Here is a 14410-nt window from a genome sequence, read left to right on the forward strand (position 1 = left end):
GAACCTCACGACTCTCTCCGAGGCATTGTAAAAGCACAGACTTTCACTTAAGGTTTTGACTGGGGCTTAGTTGTTGGAGTAGAGGTTATATTCCAAGTCACAGAACTCTCAGAGAACGGATGTGACTGAGCAATTTTGGTTAGAACAGGATGGCAGCAGGATGTACCATTCTGCCTGTGACCTTATAGGTGGCTACCTCCTCAAGCCAGATGGAATCCTAGACCCAGATCAATACTAGAAACCCCCAGCATGACAAATGTACACTGTAGCATTGACTCAACTATATCATAGGCCCACAGGTTAAATAGCATCTGAGGGTCAATTGGCTCCTTCACAGGGACTATGGGGAAGGAGACTAGAGAAGTTTAGAATGCAGGCAAGATCATTTTATCAGGGACAGATTCTTCAGCGATTCCTACAGTATACTAATGGATTATGTACTGAACAAATACAAATGACCGTTTTTCTTTACGGCTTTCTCTTCACTATCTTTTTATTTGAGAAGAGGTGTCTGTCTTCTGCTTCCCAAGTCACAGTTCTTACCTGCTCTACATGGTGTTAAATTCTGCTGTTTATAAACTATGTACATGAGTGTGTGTTGAAGATAACTCCCATGTAGAACTCCTAAGCCAGGCTCCCATGGGCCTTAACTAAACAGGTAGAGATGAGGCATGGCTTAACTGACTAGTTTTCTGGACCCTTTCTTATCCTTTCTCCCTGCTCTGTGGTTCATGATGTTCTGGTTGCTTTCTCCTGCTGGCGTATTAGAGTTTATCCCCAGGAAAAGGAATGAAAATCCTAATGTAGATTAGGTGTTTAAATGTACAAATCCCTAATATGGCTTAGTATGTCACTCTTCCTGGGAACACTTTCATTTCAACAGCAGATGGACAGCTCAGCCCTAATGTAGTAAATCTGTCTGGGAAGCTAGCAGTTGGCAGGCTCTTCTGGGATCTTGAAAGCGAGCCATGGGTCATTTGCCTTTGGTAAGGCTAGAGCCACTCTGGTATGACTGACCTCCTTGGGTGCCTCTTGCCCTAAAGAATCCCTTAGACAGCAAGAACACTCTCTGACACCAAGGTGAAGAAAGCAAAGGTGACGCCATGTGTTTTCTCGGCCCCTAGATCCCACAATTTCTATATGGCTTTGGGAACATACCATATGGCCACAATGCCCAGAAACACCAAACACATTCACCAATAAACTGCCATTACATCATGTATGCGCACACATGAATCATTCCTAGCACACCAAAACAGACACGCACAGGGTGCCAAGCAAGGACAGGGCCTTTTCAGAGACGGTGATCAAAATAAATAAATAAATAAATAATGACAATTTGAGTTCAGGAATAGCTTTTCCAAAGGCTTTTGCCCAAATATTATAATCTCTCCCTAAATCTTCAAGTTACTGAAAAAGACAAATAAAAAACAAACCAAACAAAAGAAACCCTAGCTCTTAAATGAGAGGTGCAGGTGACCAGCACTCTGCAGAGAATTCTCCCTGGGGCAATTCCTGATGGCCATGGAAGACTGGGTGAGTGGTACTCACATCACTGTATAGAAGACTCCTAGTTTACACATGCGTTTGGGCACTACTGACACCACCAACATTTAATGGGATCATCTGGGAGTTTTGCCCCAATCACAAAATGGCTGTGGCCAGTACCAGGGAATACACATTAGGGAAGTTTCCCAGGTGCTGGTTGAGGATACACAGTGACAGCTTGGAAATAACAAGGTCCACTGCACATGCCACACTCCGAGAGGGTGTGCACATCTTCACTCAGGCAATTGAAGGATCAGGTAGTTGAGGTCGCTGGGCATGCGAATGGGTCAGCATTGCCACTTAAAGGAGGGATGCAGGGCCACACCCATCAACCCACTTCTGCAATGGAAGATAGCACTCACGAGAGAAAGCATGGATTCTGAAGGACACCATGGAACATAAGGTGCTCTCAGGGCTCTACAGAACCTCACAGTTTTGGATGGATTGGATCTTGGTCTGTATCCATCGATGGAGATGGAGATGGGAGCCACTGCTGGATTCTTATGTATTCTACTGACTTGCTATGGTGGAATTTTACATCTAAAACTTGATGACAGACTTCATTTTCTTATCCATTCTAGAGTAGGCCACGGAGACTGTACTTTGGTCTCAATTCTAGTATCCAGGTGAAGAAAAATGATCAATTGAGGCCAAATAAGGGGTTTAGGATAGTTAAATTTCCCAGAGGACAGTCTCCGAGGGTAGGAGAATAGGGGAAAATGCAGGTTGCTGGGTATATCAATTTAGGAATGAGAGAGAGAAGGGGGTTGCGGGGGGGGGGGAGCTGCTATCTTTCGCAAAGCCAACAATCCAGTAAAAGGAATTCTATTTGTCTGGTTAGCCCCAAATCAGATTTAGGACACCCGACTTGAACAAAATGGCACCCTCCTAATGGCAGTACTAAGAACAAGGTGACTCTAAGGCCACCATTGACACTGTCCCTCACATACTCACTTGCCCACCTCTAAAACTAGTTTTAGCTATCTTACTAGTTATGAGGGAGTCTGGTGACCTTTTCTAGAAAAGCATATATGTCTATAAGACCCTTGTATCTACCGCTATCCCTCTACAGCCTGAAACCACACGCTTAAGTAAAATTAGTGGACATTTCTTGGGTGTGCCTGAGAGGTCATTTCTACAGGGAGGCACAGGTAGACGGATGGGGTGCTCAGAGCTCGGGTACCAGAGCATGAAGGATCAGAATGGTAAGATGACTGTTGAGCATCAGAGAAGGCTGCTGTGAAATTCCTCGGAACCTGGCTTCCTGAAGCCTCTCAGCCATGCCAAGAAAGGAGGTCACTGGACCTCAATTCTTTTTCAAGCCCTTTTAGGGAACCTTTGTAAGCCCAGGTACTGACAGAGAAAAATCTGATGCCACCAGCTTGTTTTTGACAGATTGATGGTTCCCTACGGTCTCCCTAGAAGACAAGAGTCAGACCAAGTTTTGCTTGATACTGATATAGACCCAGCAAAACTCAGGTACAGCGCATGCTCACTTCTCACAGATCCGCAGGAAGACAGGTTTCAGAGATGAGGCATGGACATAAATGGCTTTCCCCTGGCTTAGTCACCATAGTGGCTTCTGTTCCCATTAACTTTTTTTTTCCCCAGACACTCTGAAGCAAAGGCCATGTCAAACAATTTCCCCAACTGAAAATGAAAACCCATAACGAAACAATCCCCCCCTCAATCCCATCCCCACCCCACTCCCTCCGGCTCAACACCCTGAATACTCACAGGAGAACACTTTATCTATACAAAAATTAATTAGAAAACAAAATATTTACATACCAAATAAACACCATCTTGATTTCTGTGGCCCGTGGAGACCATCAGAGCCCCCTGTTTTCTAGATTGCTGTTCGCTAGGTTAGTTGGTTTGGTTTTTTTCTTTTTTTTTCTTTTTTTTTTTTTTTCTTTTTTAAATTTTAAAGGGTGAGGTAAGAGGAAGAGTCGGGGATGAGCCCCTGGCCCTTGGACAGAGCCAGAGTGAAGCAGTGTTTCTATGGCCCTTCTCCTTCTTCCTCTGGGAGATGCCTCACGCCCTCTGTCCTCGCTCAGAGTCTTTCCCGGAACCTAAAATAAAGTACTCCGCGCTCCTCTCTCCAGACTGTTGAGAGGTTCAGCCCCTTGCCCCCACGTTCATTTTTAGAAAGAAAACAAGGCCTTCAGTTGGCATTTAAATGAGAGATACTGAGGTAAAAAAAAAAAAAAAAAAAAAAAAAAAAAAAAAAAAAAAAAAACAAGGAGGAAGGTGGGAGACAGCAGTCGAGAGGATGGGGATGAGGGGAGGCCATGAGGCGGGCGACCAGGAAGGCAAGAAGCAGGCCAGGAGGGTGTGACGTGAAGAGACATGGCGGCTTCATTCCCGAGGAGGATAAGCACCTTTGTGGTTTGTGTGTCCTGTGTGCCACAAGGCGATCCTGCAGTCAAGCTTCCACACAGACCCAGGGCTCTTTGGATGCCACCCTGTGTGAGGGGAGGGCAGGGCAGCAGAACTGACCCATGGAGCACCCCTACCCCAAGTTCAGGACAGGCAGTGACAAATATTCATTTTCCTTCTTAATTTTCCAACTTTAAGCGAGGGGGCATCACACCTGCTAGCACCCCCATCCCTGGAGTTTTACACACACACACACACACACACACACACACACACACTACACACACACACACACACACACACACTACACACACACACACACACACACACACACACACACACACACACATTCACTGTCGAGTGGTACAATCTGAGAGGGAACCGGGGCTTGCCGAAGAGGAAGGCGTCTATCAGAAGCACTTTCGCTATTTCAAGTCACATGTCTAGGGACCCAGGCTCCCACTTCTCAATCCTTCATGCTCTCTGGCTTCCAGGGATGTACCCTTGGGGCAAGCTCATTTTTCTCCCCCACATGTCCCCTTGACATATCATCAATCCTGGGGGAATTTGCTTGCCCTTTTAGTTCTAGGTTAAGTAAGAAGGGATCAAAGCATTTAAAACATCCCCCTTTCTCACTAACCCTACTGTAAATGACTAAAAACACCCCCCCTCTCTCATCCTCCTGTAATGACTCTCTTCCTCAAAGCCTTTTATGAAGTGCTTTCCCCCAAACCTCAGCCAGTTAAGGGGCTGAATGCCTAGGTTCTGGAACCTTAGCTCTAAGTATGAATAAAGGACTCACAGCTATTTCGATTTCCCTTAAGCCTTACTGAAAAGTTCTCCGCCCAAGCTGGTGGAAAACATTAGCAGCTACTGACAAAGTACTCTGTAGGGTTGACTCAGTTCCACTCATTTCCTTCTGTTGCCTTTTCTGCAATACGGATTCGTCTTCATCAAGAACCTCTACCTTCACTCAAGAAGGAAAAATGAAGAGATAGCCCAAATTGGGGTAACCTTTGACATCAGTTTATATATAAGCCAAAAGACAAGCACATTGCTTATGATTGTGGAGGGAAGCAGCCAGTCAAGGTTTCATTCTCTGTATTCAGAGGCACCTGACTGCATTGTGGGTGCAGGTGTACATGTATCTGTGCACACACAATCCCATACTCTTGCTTCCAATGCACCATGGGACACTGTAGCAGTGAACTACCCACTTCGTTCAGGAATCTCTCTTCTACCAATAGCCTCCTTCCTTGGTTCACCTCCCCTGAGGCTTCTGAAGCTGAAGAAGCTTTATTATTATTATTATTCTCTTTTTGGCTTATATATACACAATGACTTCCTGCCCTCGGCTTGGCACATGGTCCCTCAGCAGATGCCAACCATGCAGCAAGAATTCAGCGAAAGCCTCTTCTCTCTTATGAGCAGGAGGTTCAATGGCCTTCCTTAGATAAACACCTTCGCCTCCTCGCCTAAACCAAGAGAGCAGTATCAGGAAAGCCTCGCTCAGAGTGAAGCGCTCCGAGCCCTTCGGCGCTAGGAAGAAGCACACAGGCAGCGCTTCTGGTCTCTCCATCCTCCCACACTGAGGCCCGTTCTATCCTTTCATGGGGACAGAAATGGTGGACAGACGCAGGAAGAAGAGAACTGTGCAAGGGAGGAGAAAGGGTGCTGGCCACGAGGGTTGCCTTCAGTAAGGAACCAGAACTCCAGGATCCCATAGAGAAATTAAAAGAAGAAGAAAAAGTGAATGGGAGCCAAGTTCACCCCCGACTCTTTCCGTGACATGCGCACCACGCGGCCCACAGCCTTATCCCTCCCGCACCCACCTTAATCTCTCTCTCTCTCTCTCTCTCTTCCCTCACTCAGACATCAGACTCAATACTAGAAAGTTTCTCATAAACATGTCCATTGCTGGAGCCATTGAAAGCCCTGGGGTTTTTGTTGTTAGGCACACAGGGGTTGGACTGGTTCCCTATACAAATGTCCTTCTGGAAACGACCTGGCACAGCCCCATGAAGGGCCGACACCACTGGCTTATTGGTGACAAGGGCCCGGAAGTCCGGCCTTGTTTTCGACGCCCCTGCCACCGTGGGCTGCCTGAAGAAGTAGGATTTGCTGCCGTGAAGCAAGCACTGGTCATCCCCAAAAGTGGGGATGAAAGGGTTTTGCGTGACCCGGTCAGGGTAGAGCGACTTGCTGAGCATGTAGCCGCTGCCGGGATTGTTGTGATGGTGTCCGGCAGTGGGCACTGAGGACTTGTTGGCAAAGGAGCTCTCACCAGCTGGCATCTCAAACATATGGGCGTAGGGGCTCCCATCCATGAATCGGCCCTTGTCTTTCAGGCTCACGCTGCGTGGGGCCAAGGCGGCCTCCTCCTTCTGCAGGTCCACGAAGGTGTCGTAGGAGTGCTGCCGGCGCAGTTTGTTCCGATTCTTCTTCTGGGCCTTGGAATTAGTTGGGCTTTGAGGGTACTTGGTGGTGGAGGCATTGGATGACACAGCCACAGGGGCAGCCGGCTGGTCTAGTTCCTGCAGGGAGTTGTCCTCGCTGATGTCATACAGGTTGCCAGCCTTCTTGCAGGCCTCACATCTGATACAGGCCTGCCGACCCGAGTTCTGCCCTGCCACCGTAGAGGAGTAATTGTGCAGCTTGGAGGGACAGCTGCGGCAGAAGTTACCCCCAGACCGATCCTCCCAGTCCACATTGGTCAGGTTCTTCTCCCAAGGAGCGGGCACCCCACCTACCACTCCGTGCTTATCGCCCGTTCCGTGTTTGAGGTGAGACCTGTTGGTACAGGGCCCGCCTCCACTGACCGAATCTCGCTTGAAGTCATCACTACGTTCTTTGTAAATGTCAGTCAAGTCCACGTGCTCCCAGTGAGGCGAGTTCTCCTTTGTTCGGAACTGGTCCAGGTAGAAGTCTCGGAGACCTTCTTTGTCCCTGAAGTAGCGCTTGTGGTCTGGGGAGCGGGGTGGTCGGCGACGGTAGGCCAGCTCGATTTCATCAAACTCCCTCCTAGATTTGGCCGAGGCTGGCCGCTTCTTTAGACTGTCCTTATATTGCTGCTTCCTCCTCTTGGCTGCGTTGCCCTCGATGTTGCCATAGGTGACAGTGTGTGTGGAGATGTCTGAGACATCCGATCGAATCAAGTCGTCATGGCCACTGTAGCGGTCACTCTTGAAAGAGAACTTGCCGTACAGGTCGCTGAGCTGGCTATGTTTGGAGGAGGGCAGGCCAATGTCCAGGGGTTTCTTGCTGATTGACCTGGGCTGGGTGGTAAAGGGTGGGTTGTCACAGTCATAGAGCCCATCAATGGAGCTGGTGCTGCCGATGCTGTGGGGCCGGTGGTGATGGTGATAATGATCTTGGTACACATTGCTGTCCTTCAGCTGCAGGTTGCCAAATGTTCTCTCTACCTCACTAATGTAGTCACTGAACAGGTTTTCCTCACAGGGTGGGTTATTGTACGACTTGCAGTCTGAATGCGTGAAGCTGCGGCGATGCTCAGAGATGTCGTAGACAGAGGATTCTCGTCGGATGAAGTCCAGAGCACTCTGAGGGGAACCATTGACTCCAGACAGGTTGGCCATGTTCTTGGCCGTTCGGAGCAAGCGTAGGATGTTGGAGTGTGTGTTGTTCATGGTGGCAGTGGGGGAGTTCATCACGGATTGGCGCTCCTCTATAGCTACTCCATGGATACAGCTGTAAATACCCTGAAGGGACATAGGATGGTACACATTGAGTTCAGAGAAACCCAAACACACCATAAACAACAGTGCTCTACCACTGATGATTTAATGAAGTAAGACAAAGATAGGAGAATCGTGAGGCAGGCAGTTTGCTACATTCACAGAAAACGTGACTCAAAGTTTGGTTGATGTTGCCCCTTGAATTCAGCTAACTTCATTTTTATGAGTTAACGATCACAATCTGCCATTGGAGAGGGAAGTGATCATACCAGAGGACTAGAATAAACAGAGGACATGGCATATGTGCCTCAACTAAACTTGTGATCTATCTTGGTTTTCCTTCCTATTTAGGACCCAGAGTCTTACATTTTATAAAGGGATCCAGGCTGTAGACATATAGCAAAAAGTAGGAGCAGAATGTTGGAAGCACCATAGATTCTAGGGCCACTTAGCTCTGGTCGGCCATGCCTGGCTGATGCTGCTCACAGTGGCTTCTTGTTTCTGGCTCTGACCGATTTTGAACATTTTTTTTTTATTGTTGTTGTTGGAATTTTGATCAGCAAATAACAAGGGTGCAATGTTGTTCTGTAGCTAAGCATGAATCGACTTCACACAGAGAGTTGGAAAGCCCTGGGGTCAAAGAAGGATTTTCTACTGCTGTGGCCTACACTGTGGGAGGGAAAAAGTGGGACAAATATCAGGAGCTCAATGTGAATGAATAACTCCCTTGTTGAGGTCTCTCCTTTATTCACCCTTTAACTCTTGCTTTCTTTTTTATAGTCAATATTATCATAAATAATTAATGTTCTATCAAATTAGTATTGATGAAGAACACCGGGCAAACAGCGACTTGTTCAAGGCACTGACAGGCTGCATCTGTGAGGAAGGCTGGATTGCTTGCCCGGGCAGACAGTGTGCCCACATCTCAAGTCAGGTCAGCTGTTGCTCATCTCTCATGGGCTGCTTGAAGGGAAACAGACTTGGGACTTTGTCCCTAGCAAGGTGAGGCAGAGGAAGAAGTGACTTTAAACTGTGTCTTTACACACAAGAAGGTTAATTGAGAAAAGATTATCTGAATGGTCAGGGCCGAGAACAGAAAAGGTCAGAGGGAAAATGGTAGCTATGTGGCCAAGAAGTGTCAGGCCTTGTGAGACACAAGGTCTTCCTGGAGGGGACTCTACTCCCTTTTGGCTTCTTACTTCTGACCTCTTGACAGTGGTCAGGGAGAAATGCTAAGTGTCTTCTTCTGTGAAGACAGTGGCCATGTCAGAGGGCCACAAGGAAAATGTCTCTTTTCTCCCACTTCTCTGGCCTCCGGGAAGTGCTGAGGAATGGAACCTAAGGCCCAGGGACCAGGATCCCCACAAGCTTCTTTCTCCTGTTCTTTTGTGACTGAATGGCCTGTACATACTGACAGCTAGAGAGGAAATGGAGATATTGTCCCCTGTCCCTAAAACACTATGGGAAAATGACCAGAAAATGAAACAGTTTGATGAGAAATCCATTTTCTTTCAGAACTCTATTTGAGTCATATCTGCAACACAATCCTCAATCCTAAAAAGATACCTGAGTTCACCACTCCATGGAGAGTCCCCCAACTATATTAACAAAATCAGAAGAATCCCACTCTTTAAAAACTCCCCACCCGTGACCTGAGGCTCATCTATCTCACTGTCTTCCTAATACCTCACTTTGAATCGGAAATGAAGGTGATCTAAACAAAGAATGGCCTGGAGTCGTGCTCCTTTTAAGTAAGTTTTTGTAATATACTATTTTTTTTTTAATGAATCAAGACTTGGGTTCTTTAGGCTCTTTCAAATGTTATTTATATCTGTACTCCACAGACCCAGGCACACACACACGCCCACACGTGATCCTCCTGCTGTAGTCTTTAAGTGTTGGCATTTATTGTAGGCATATGTCACTGTATCCCCCTTTAGGCTCTTTAATTTCCCTTATTTCACATGTGGTTAAAATATAGGAACAGTAAAAACACTAATAATATGTCTTTATGTGTTAGAATAAGTTATGTGATACTACGTTATTTAAGAAAAAGATATGATTCCTACCTCAAAGGATCAATTGATTAATGCAGCCTATACAGAATCAATTAGTGGTGATGTAAGAGGCAAATGGGGAAAAGCCAAATTTTCTATTTTGAGAGAGCTGCCTTTTTTTTTTTTTTTTTTTTTCTCTTTTTTTTTTTTTTTTTTTTTTTGATAGAAAATCAAATGTCTGAGTCTAAAATGGAAGGAAAAAAACATAGCACCATCCATCTGAGAAGCATTTGAAATTCTCTCACACAGACTCTTGGGGAAGTGCCCATGATCTGGCTTTATGGTTTAGCTACATAAGGCTGGAACAAGCACCTTCTTGGGTCTCTCTGCTGAGCACAGAGCAAGGCTGAACTGTCCTTAGCAAGCTCTGAGTATCTCAGTCAAAACACTTACTCTGCTGATGGAGAAGACCATGCCAGGCTTGCCAGAACAGACGCCCATGAAGCAATGTCGGAACTGCCAATAGAAGAGATGTTCACAGATGAAGGTGATGAGGCTGAGAGCCATGGCTGCCCCCAACATGTAGAAGACGCCCGCCATGTTGTCAATGTCCAACTGGCTGCTCATAACCTCATTCTTCTCATTGTGGCAAATGCCAGTAAGCCAGAGAGCTTCCAATTCTTCCATCTCCCCTAGAACAAGGACAAGAAGGAGACAGATAAAGGAGGGAGGGAGAAGAAGGAAGGATGTTGAAGAAGAGTATAAAAACATGACAGAAAGGGACAAACACAAAAAGAGAAAAAGAATACATTTTATTAATGCCATTATATCTTAACTCATCAATACATCCCAAGTATTCAGTGGAAACGTAATGAATGAAACTACAGATAAGTCAAGGACATGGGACTTCCTGTGACTCTGCTCTAGCCAGTGCAAATTGGCGGCTCAATGCTTGGTATTATATACAATATGCCATGCAAGGAACAAGAGTTCAAATTAGTGAGAACAGTTTTTGGGCAAAGCAGTCAATGGGTTTTTGAGAGAGGGGGGGAGAGGCGAGGTGGAGGGGAGGGAGAGAGAGGAAGAGAGGGAGAGAGGGAGAGAAAGAGGGAGAGAGGGAGAGAGAGGGAGAGGGAGAGAGGGAGGAGAGGGAGAGGGAGAGGGGAGAGGGAAGAAGAGAGGGAGGGAGGGAAGGAGAGGGAAAAAGAGGGAGGGAGAGGGAGAGAGAGAGAGAGAGAGATATGAACTTGAGAATGGGAATGGATTTTAATTTATATTATATTTAAAGGCATTCCAGGCAGCAGGTGTCGCATAATCATCAAGGAAGGAGGAGGAAAATAGATGCTCATTTATGGAGAGGCAAGAAAACCAGTTCAAGCAGAGTAGTAACCCTCAGCAAAGAAAGCTTAGTAAAAGAATTCTGAGGTTAAACACTTTGCCCTTTATTTTATAGACAATGAGGATAACATAATCAAATGACTAAAAAGTCTCGCAATTATACAGAGCACATTAGACTGAGGAAGGAAAGGTAGACGGAGATTGAAAGAGGTTGAATCGTTATGGTCTCTCAGAATTTCAGATGTCTTTTAGAGGAAAATATGAAACCCAAAAGAGGAGGAAGCTGGAATGAAACATGACCACCTAAACTCGCCTCTACTCAACTCTGCCTAAAGGGACAAGGACTTCTCCAGGTGTGCCAGGCTCTTACCTACTGTCACTAGACACCAATCGCTAGAAATGTAGACATCTCAAACAACACCCCCCCAAACCAAAAACCAAAACCCAAAACCAAACAAACAACCAAAAGACAAAGAAAATAAGTATCTACTGTAGAATGTCATTAATTCAATGAAATTCTGGCCTGCTAAAATTTTGCATTTGTATAGCACAATGAATTCCAAAACCCTCTCTACTGATCTACTTGGTAATAGATTCTGGATCAATTTGGCTGTGACTACTGGTTATACCAGCACGGCTTACCAGCACTCCAGCTACAAACCCCTACTCTTATAGGAATCCACACACTTTTCTTCTCTTCTTCAATTCAACAATGCTTTTTCTAACTAGTATAGCAGCCAGATTCAGGTGGAGTCTGGAAACCCGCCCCTGGGCTTGTGTCTCTGATGTCTTCCCCAATAGAAAATATCCTATTGACAGACCTAATTGACAGACCCACTTGGCTGGTGGACTTCGGGACCATGCTGAGTGAAGCTCATCTGTATCTAGATTAGTGGGTGTGTGAGGATTGTGTGTAGACTGCTTTGGGCAAGGCCATGAAGAGAAATGCAGAAGAGAGTAGTCGGTGAGATACGTTTCTCAGTGTTCAGCCCATCACCAGAAAGACACAGGAAATGCCTTCTGGTATCTACATCTGAGGATCCTTGCCCTCCACCTCTTCAGCCAGAAGGCCATGGCAGGACAGAATGAAGGATGTGGAAACAGACACACATTTGTTTCTCTTTCCTTCCTCCTGGAATAGTAAGAGCACTGCTCTACATCGGTCTGGTGTTGTGACACATGTAGGGTGACATCTAATTGTAGCGTACTTCATTCCTGAAGGTTTCAATGTCCCATACAATCTCCAAATGTTCCCCTATCACCAACTACTTTAATTCCTCCCTCATCTTTACCCAGTGCAGGTTTGTCGCCTTGTAATTCTCATATTAAACCCCACCTTTCTGGTAGCTTAGGATGTGACATAGAAATTGGGTCAGTGCAGATGCAATTAATAATGGCGAAGTGACAGTGGAATCCCCAGCAGGCCCCTAACCTCATGTGATTGGCCTTAAGAAAAGGGTGGATGTAGAGAAAGATGAATATAGAAGAAAGACATTCATCCAGGTAGAATGAAAGTAGAGATCTGAGCGGTGCTTTGACAAGTCAAGGGATACCAAGTAGGAGCACCAAGAAGGGAGCACCAAGAAGAGACATCAAAAGCCACGCAATGAGCATACAGAGAACTCTTCCTCATCACTTCCAAGTGAAGCTTCCTGTATTGATACCTGTCGTACCCAGAACTTCAACACAATGAATTCAACTGTTTACAGCACACCATTCCTGTCATTTGTTATGGTGACTCTAAGAATCCAAAATGTACTCTCCAATCTAATCATATCTTATGGCATGCTGATTTGGATACACAGAGGATGAAGGTCACTATTTCGGAATAGCTATTGGTGGAGGCCAAGTGGACACTCCCCTTTAACTCACCATCTCCAAACAGCTGCAGGATAGCAAGGTCCACCTGGCGCTTCCACCCAGAGTCTTTTTGGATAGCAATGCCATAGCCTGTAGAAGCAAAGACCTTGCCACTGCCAATGGTCACCAGCTTGCAGCCTTCGTCTCTTCCGGCCATGTAGTTGAGCACGGCTGCATCATAGATGAATGCATCAAGTTTCCTGCACAAGAAAGAAGCGAACCAACATATACCAAGGAAGGAATTACACAACAGCACTACCTACTGGGCCATTCATATGAAGTGGTAGGGTTGCAGAAGCTATGTGGAGGACTAGCTCACAGTAAGGCTCAAGTTGGACTATTGTAAGAGTCCATAGCCTGCATCCAAGGCTGCCCGTGATGGGACTTCAGGTTGAAAGGAGTTGTTTCTTTTATTCCCCCCTCCCACCAGGAGTGATAAGAATATAAGTTGGGCCTGAGGCCAACTCATAAGCTGTGTCTGAAAAGGAGAAGGAGTAAAAAGGAATCAATAAAAATAATAACAGAAATAATGAAAAGTAAGCACCGCAGTGATAACAAATAGCATAGGGTAAGAGTTATATAACATTTTTCATTTCTCAGTTCATTACAGTCCAGAGTGGAGGAAAGTGTAGGTGTATATGTTTCAGTGGATATGTGGCTATCTTGGTGGCCAGAAAGACTTCAGCGTTCTCTTGTGCTATGTGACTCTGCTTTGAGGGGCCAGGCTGGTGGCAAGCTTGTGTGAGAGCACATTCGCAGCACTGCAAGAGAAGGTAACATTCAGACAAGGACTTTCAAATTCCTAAGCCTGCATGCACATTGCATGAGACATTGAGCTTCGCAAAGAAGGGATGCACTGAGAAAAGATGGGGTGGGCTAAGAGCGAGAAGGCATACACCAATCACTGTTTCCAAACGTTTCCACACAGAAAGGCTGAGGGAGCAGCTCAGATAAAGCCATGCAGGTAACAGGCATGAGAGTGAGCAGGACATGCGACTCTGCAGAACAGTTACAGGCTAGGGAGTTTTGTCACTCCTTGAGAAAAAAGGAAAAACAAACAAATAAACAAAACCCCACAAGCCCTTTTTGATATGACTAGCAACAGGCAATTTCACAAAATGCATCCTATAAAATGCAGGTTGCCGGCATGCTCGAACGCCAAGCATCTGGTATAATTGAGATCTGTGGGGACCCCACAGTTTGGACTACCCAGAGTACTCACTCCTCCCCTAACCTCAGATTCCTGTCTTCTGAAACCTGTTGGGACTTTGTTCAGAGCAGTGAGATTGAACGCCTCTGCATTCTAAATGGCCACAAATCTCGGTGGTGTTTGAGAACCTTCAGGCACAAAGGTGGCCGGAGGAGGTCCACGGTCACCATAGGAGAGGGAGAAACAGCTGTATGACCCATTGGCCTCCAAATCTCAACATTTACAGTGCTCAAGTGCTGGTCGTTCTTCATAGCCCTCGCTTTCTCCTCGCTTCATAGCACGAGTGTGCCTGAAGAGCTGCATCGACAGCTTGTGAACAAATACACTCTGAATACAGAGAGTGGCTATCAGGAGTGACAGTCAATGCTGAAATTGGGGAT

At 46.1% G+C, this 14410-nt stretch overlaps 1 protein-coding gene across 3 annotated transcripts in view; it reads right to left on the reverse strand.

Moving 5' to 3' along the window:
• Positions 1–3799: 3799 nt before the first annotated feature.
• Positions 3800–14410, reverse strand: part of Grin2b (glutamate ionotropic receptor NMDA type subunit 2B) — a 436141-nt gene continuing 425530 nt past the window's right edge. For all 3 annotated transcript variants that reach the window (XM_029535630.1, XM_029535631.1, XM_029535632.1), the window contains 3 exons: positions 12833–13020; positions 10076–10314; positions 3800–7649 (listed from right to left, as the gene is read on the reverse strand). In XM_029535630.1, coding sequence (XP_029391490.1) covers positions 5799–7649; positions 10076–10314; positions 12833–13020 — 2278 coding nt within the window. In that variant the 3' untranslated portion in view covers positions 3800–5798. The remainder of the gene's footprint in view (positions 7650–10075; positions 10315–12832; positions 13021–14410) is intronic.

Source organism: Mus pahari, chromosome 2, assembly GCF_900095145.1.
Source record: "Mus pahari chromosome 2, PAHARI_EIJ_v1.1, whole genome shotgun sequence".
Taxonomy (NCBI): domain Eukaryota; kingdom Metazoa; phylum Chordata; class Mammalia; order Rodentia; family Muridae; genus Mus; species Mus pahari.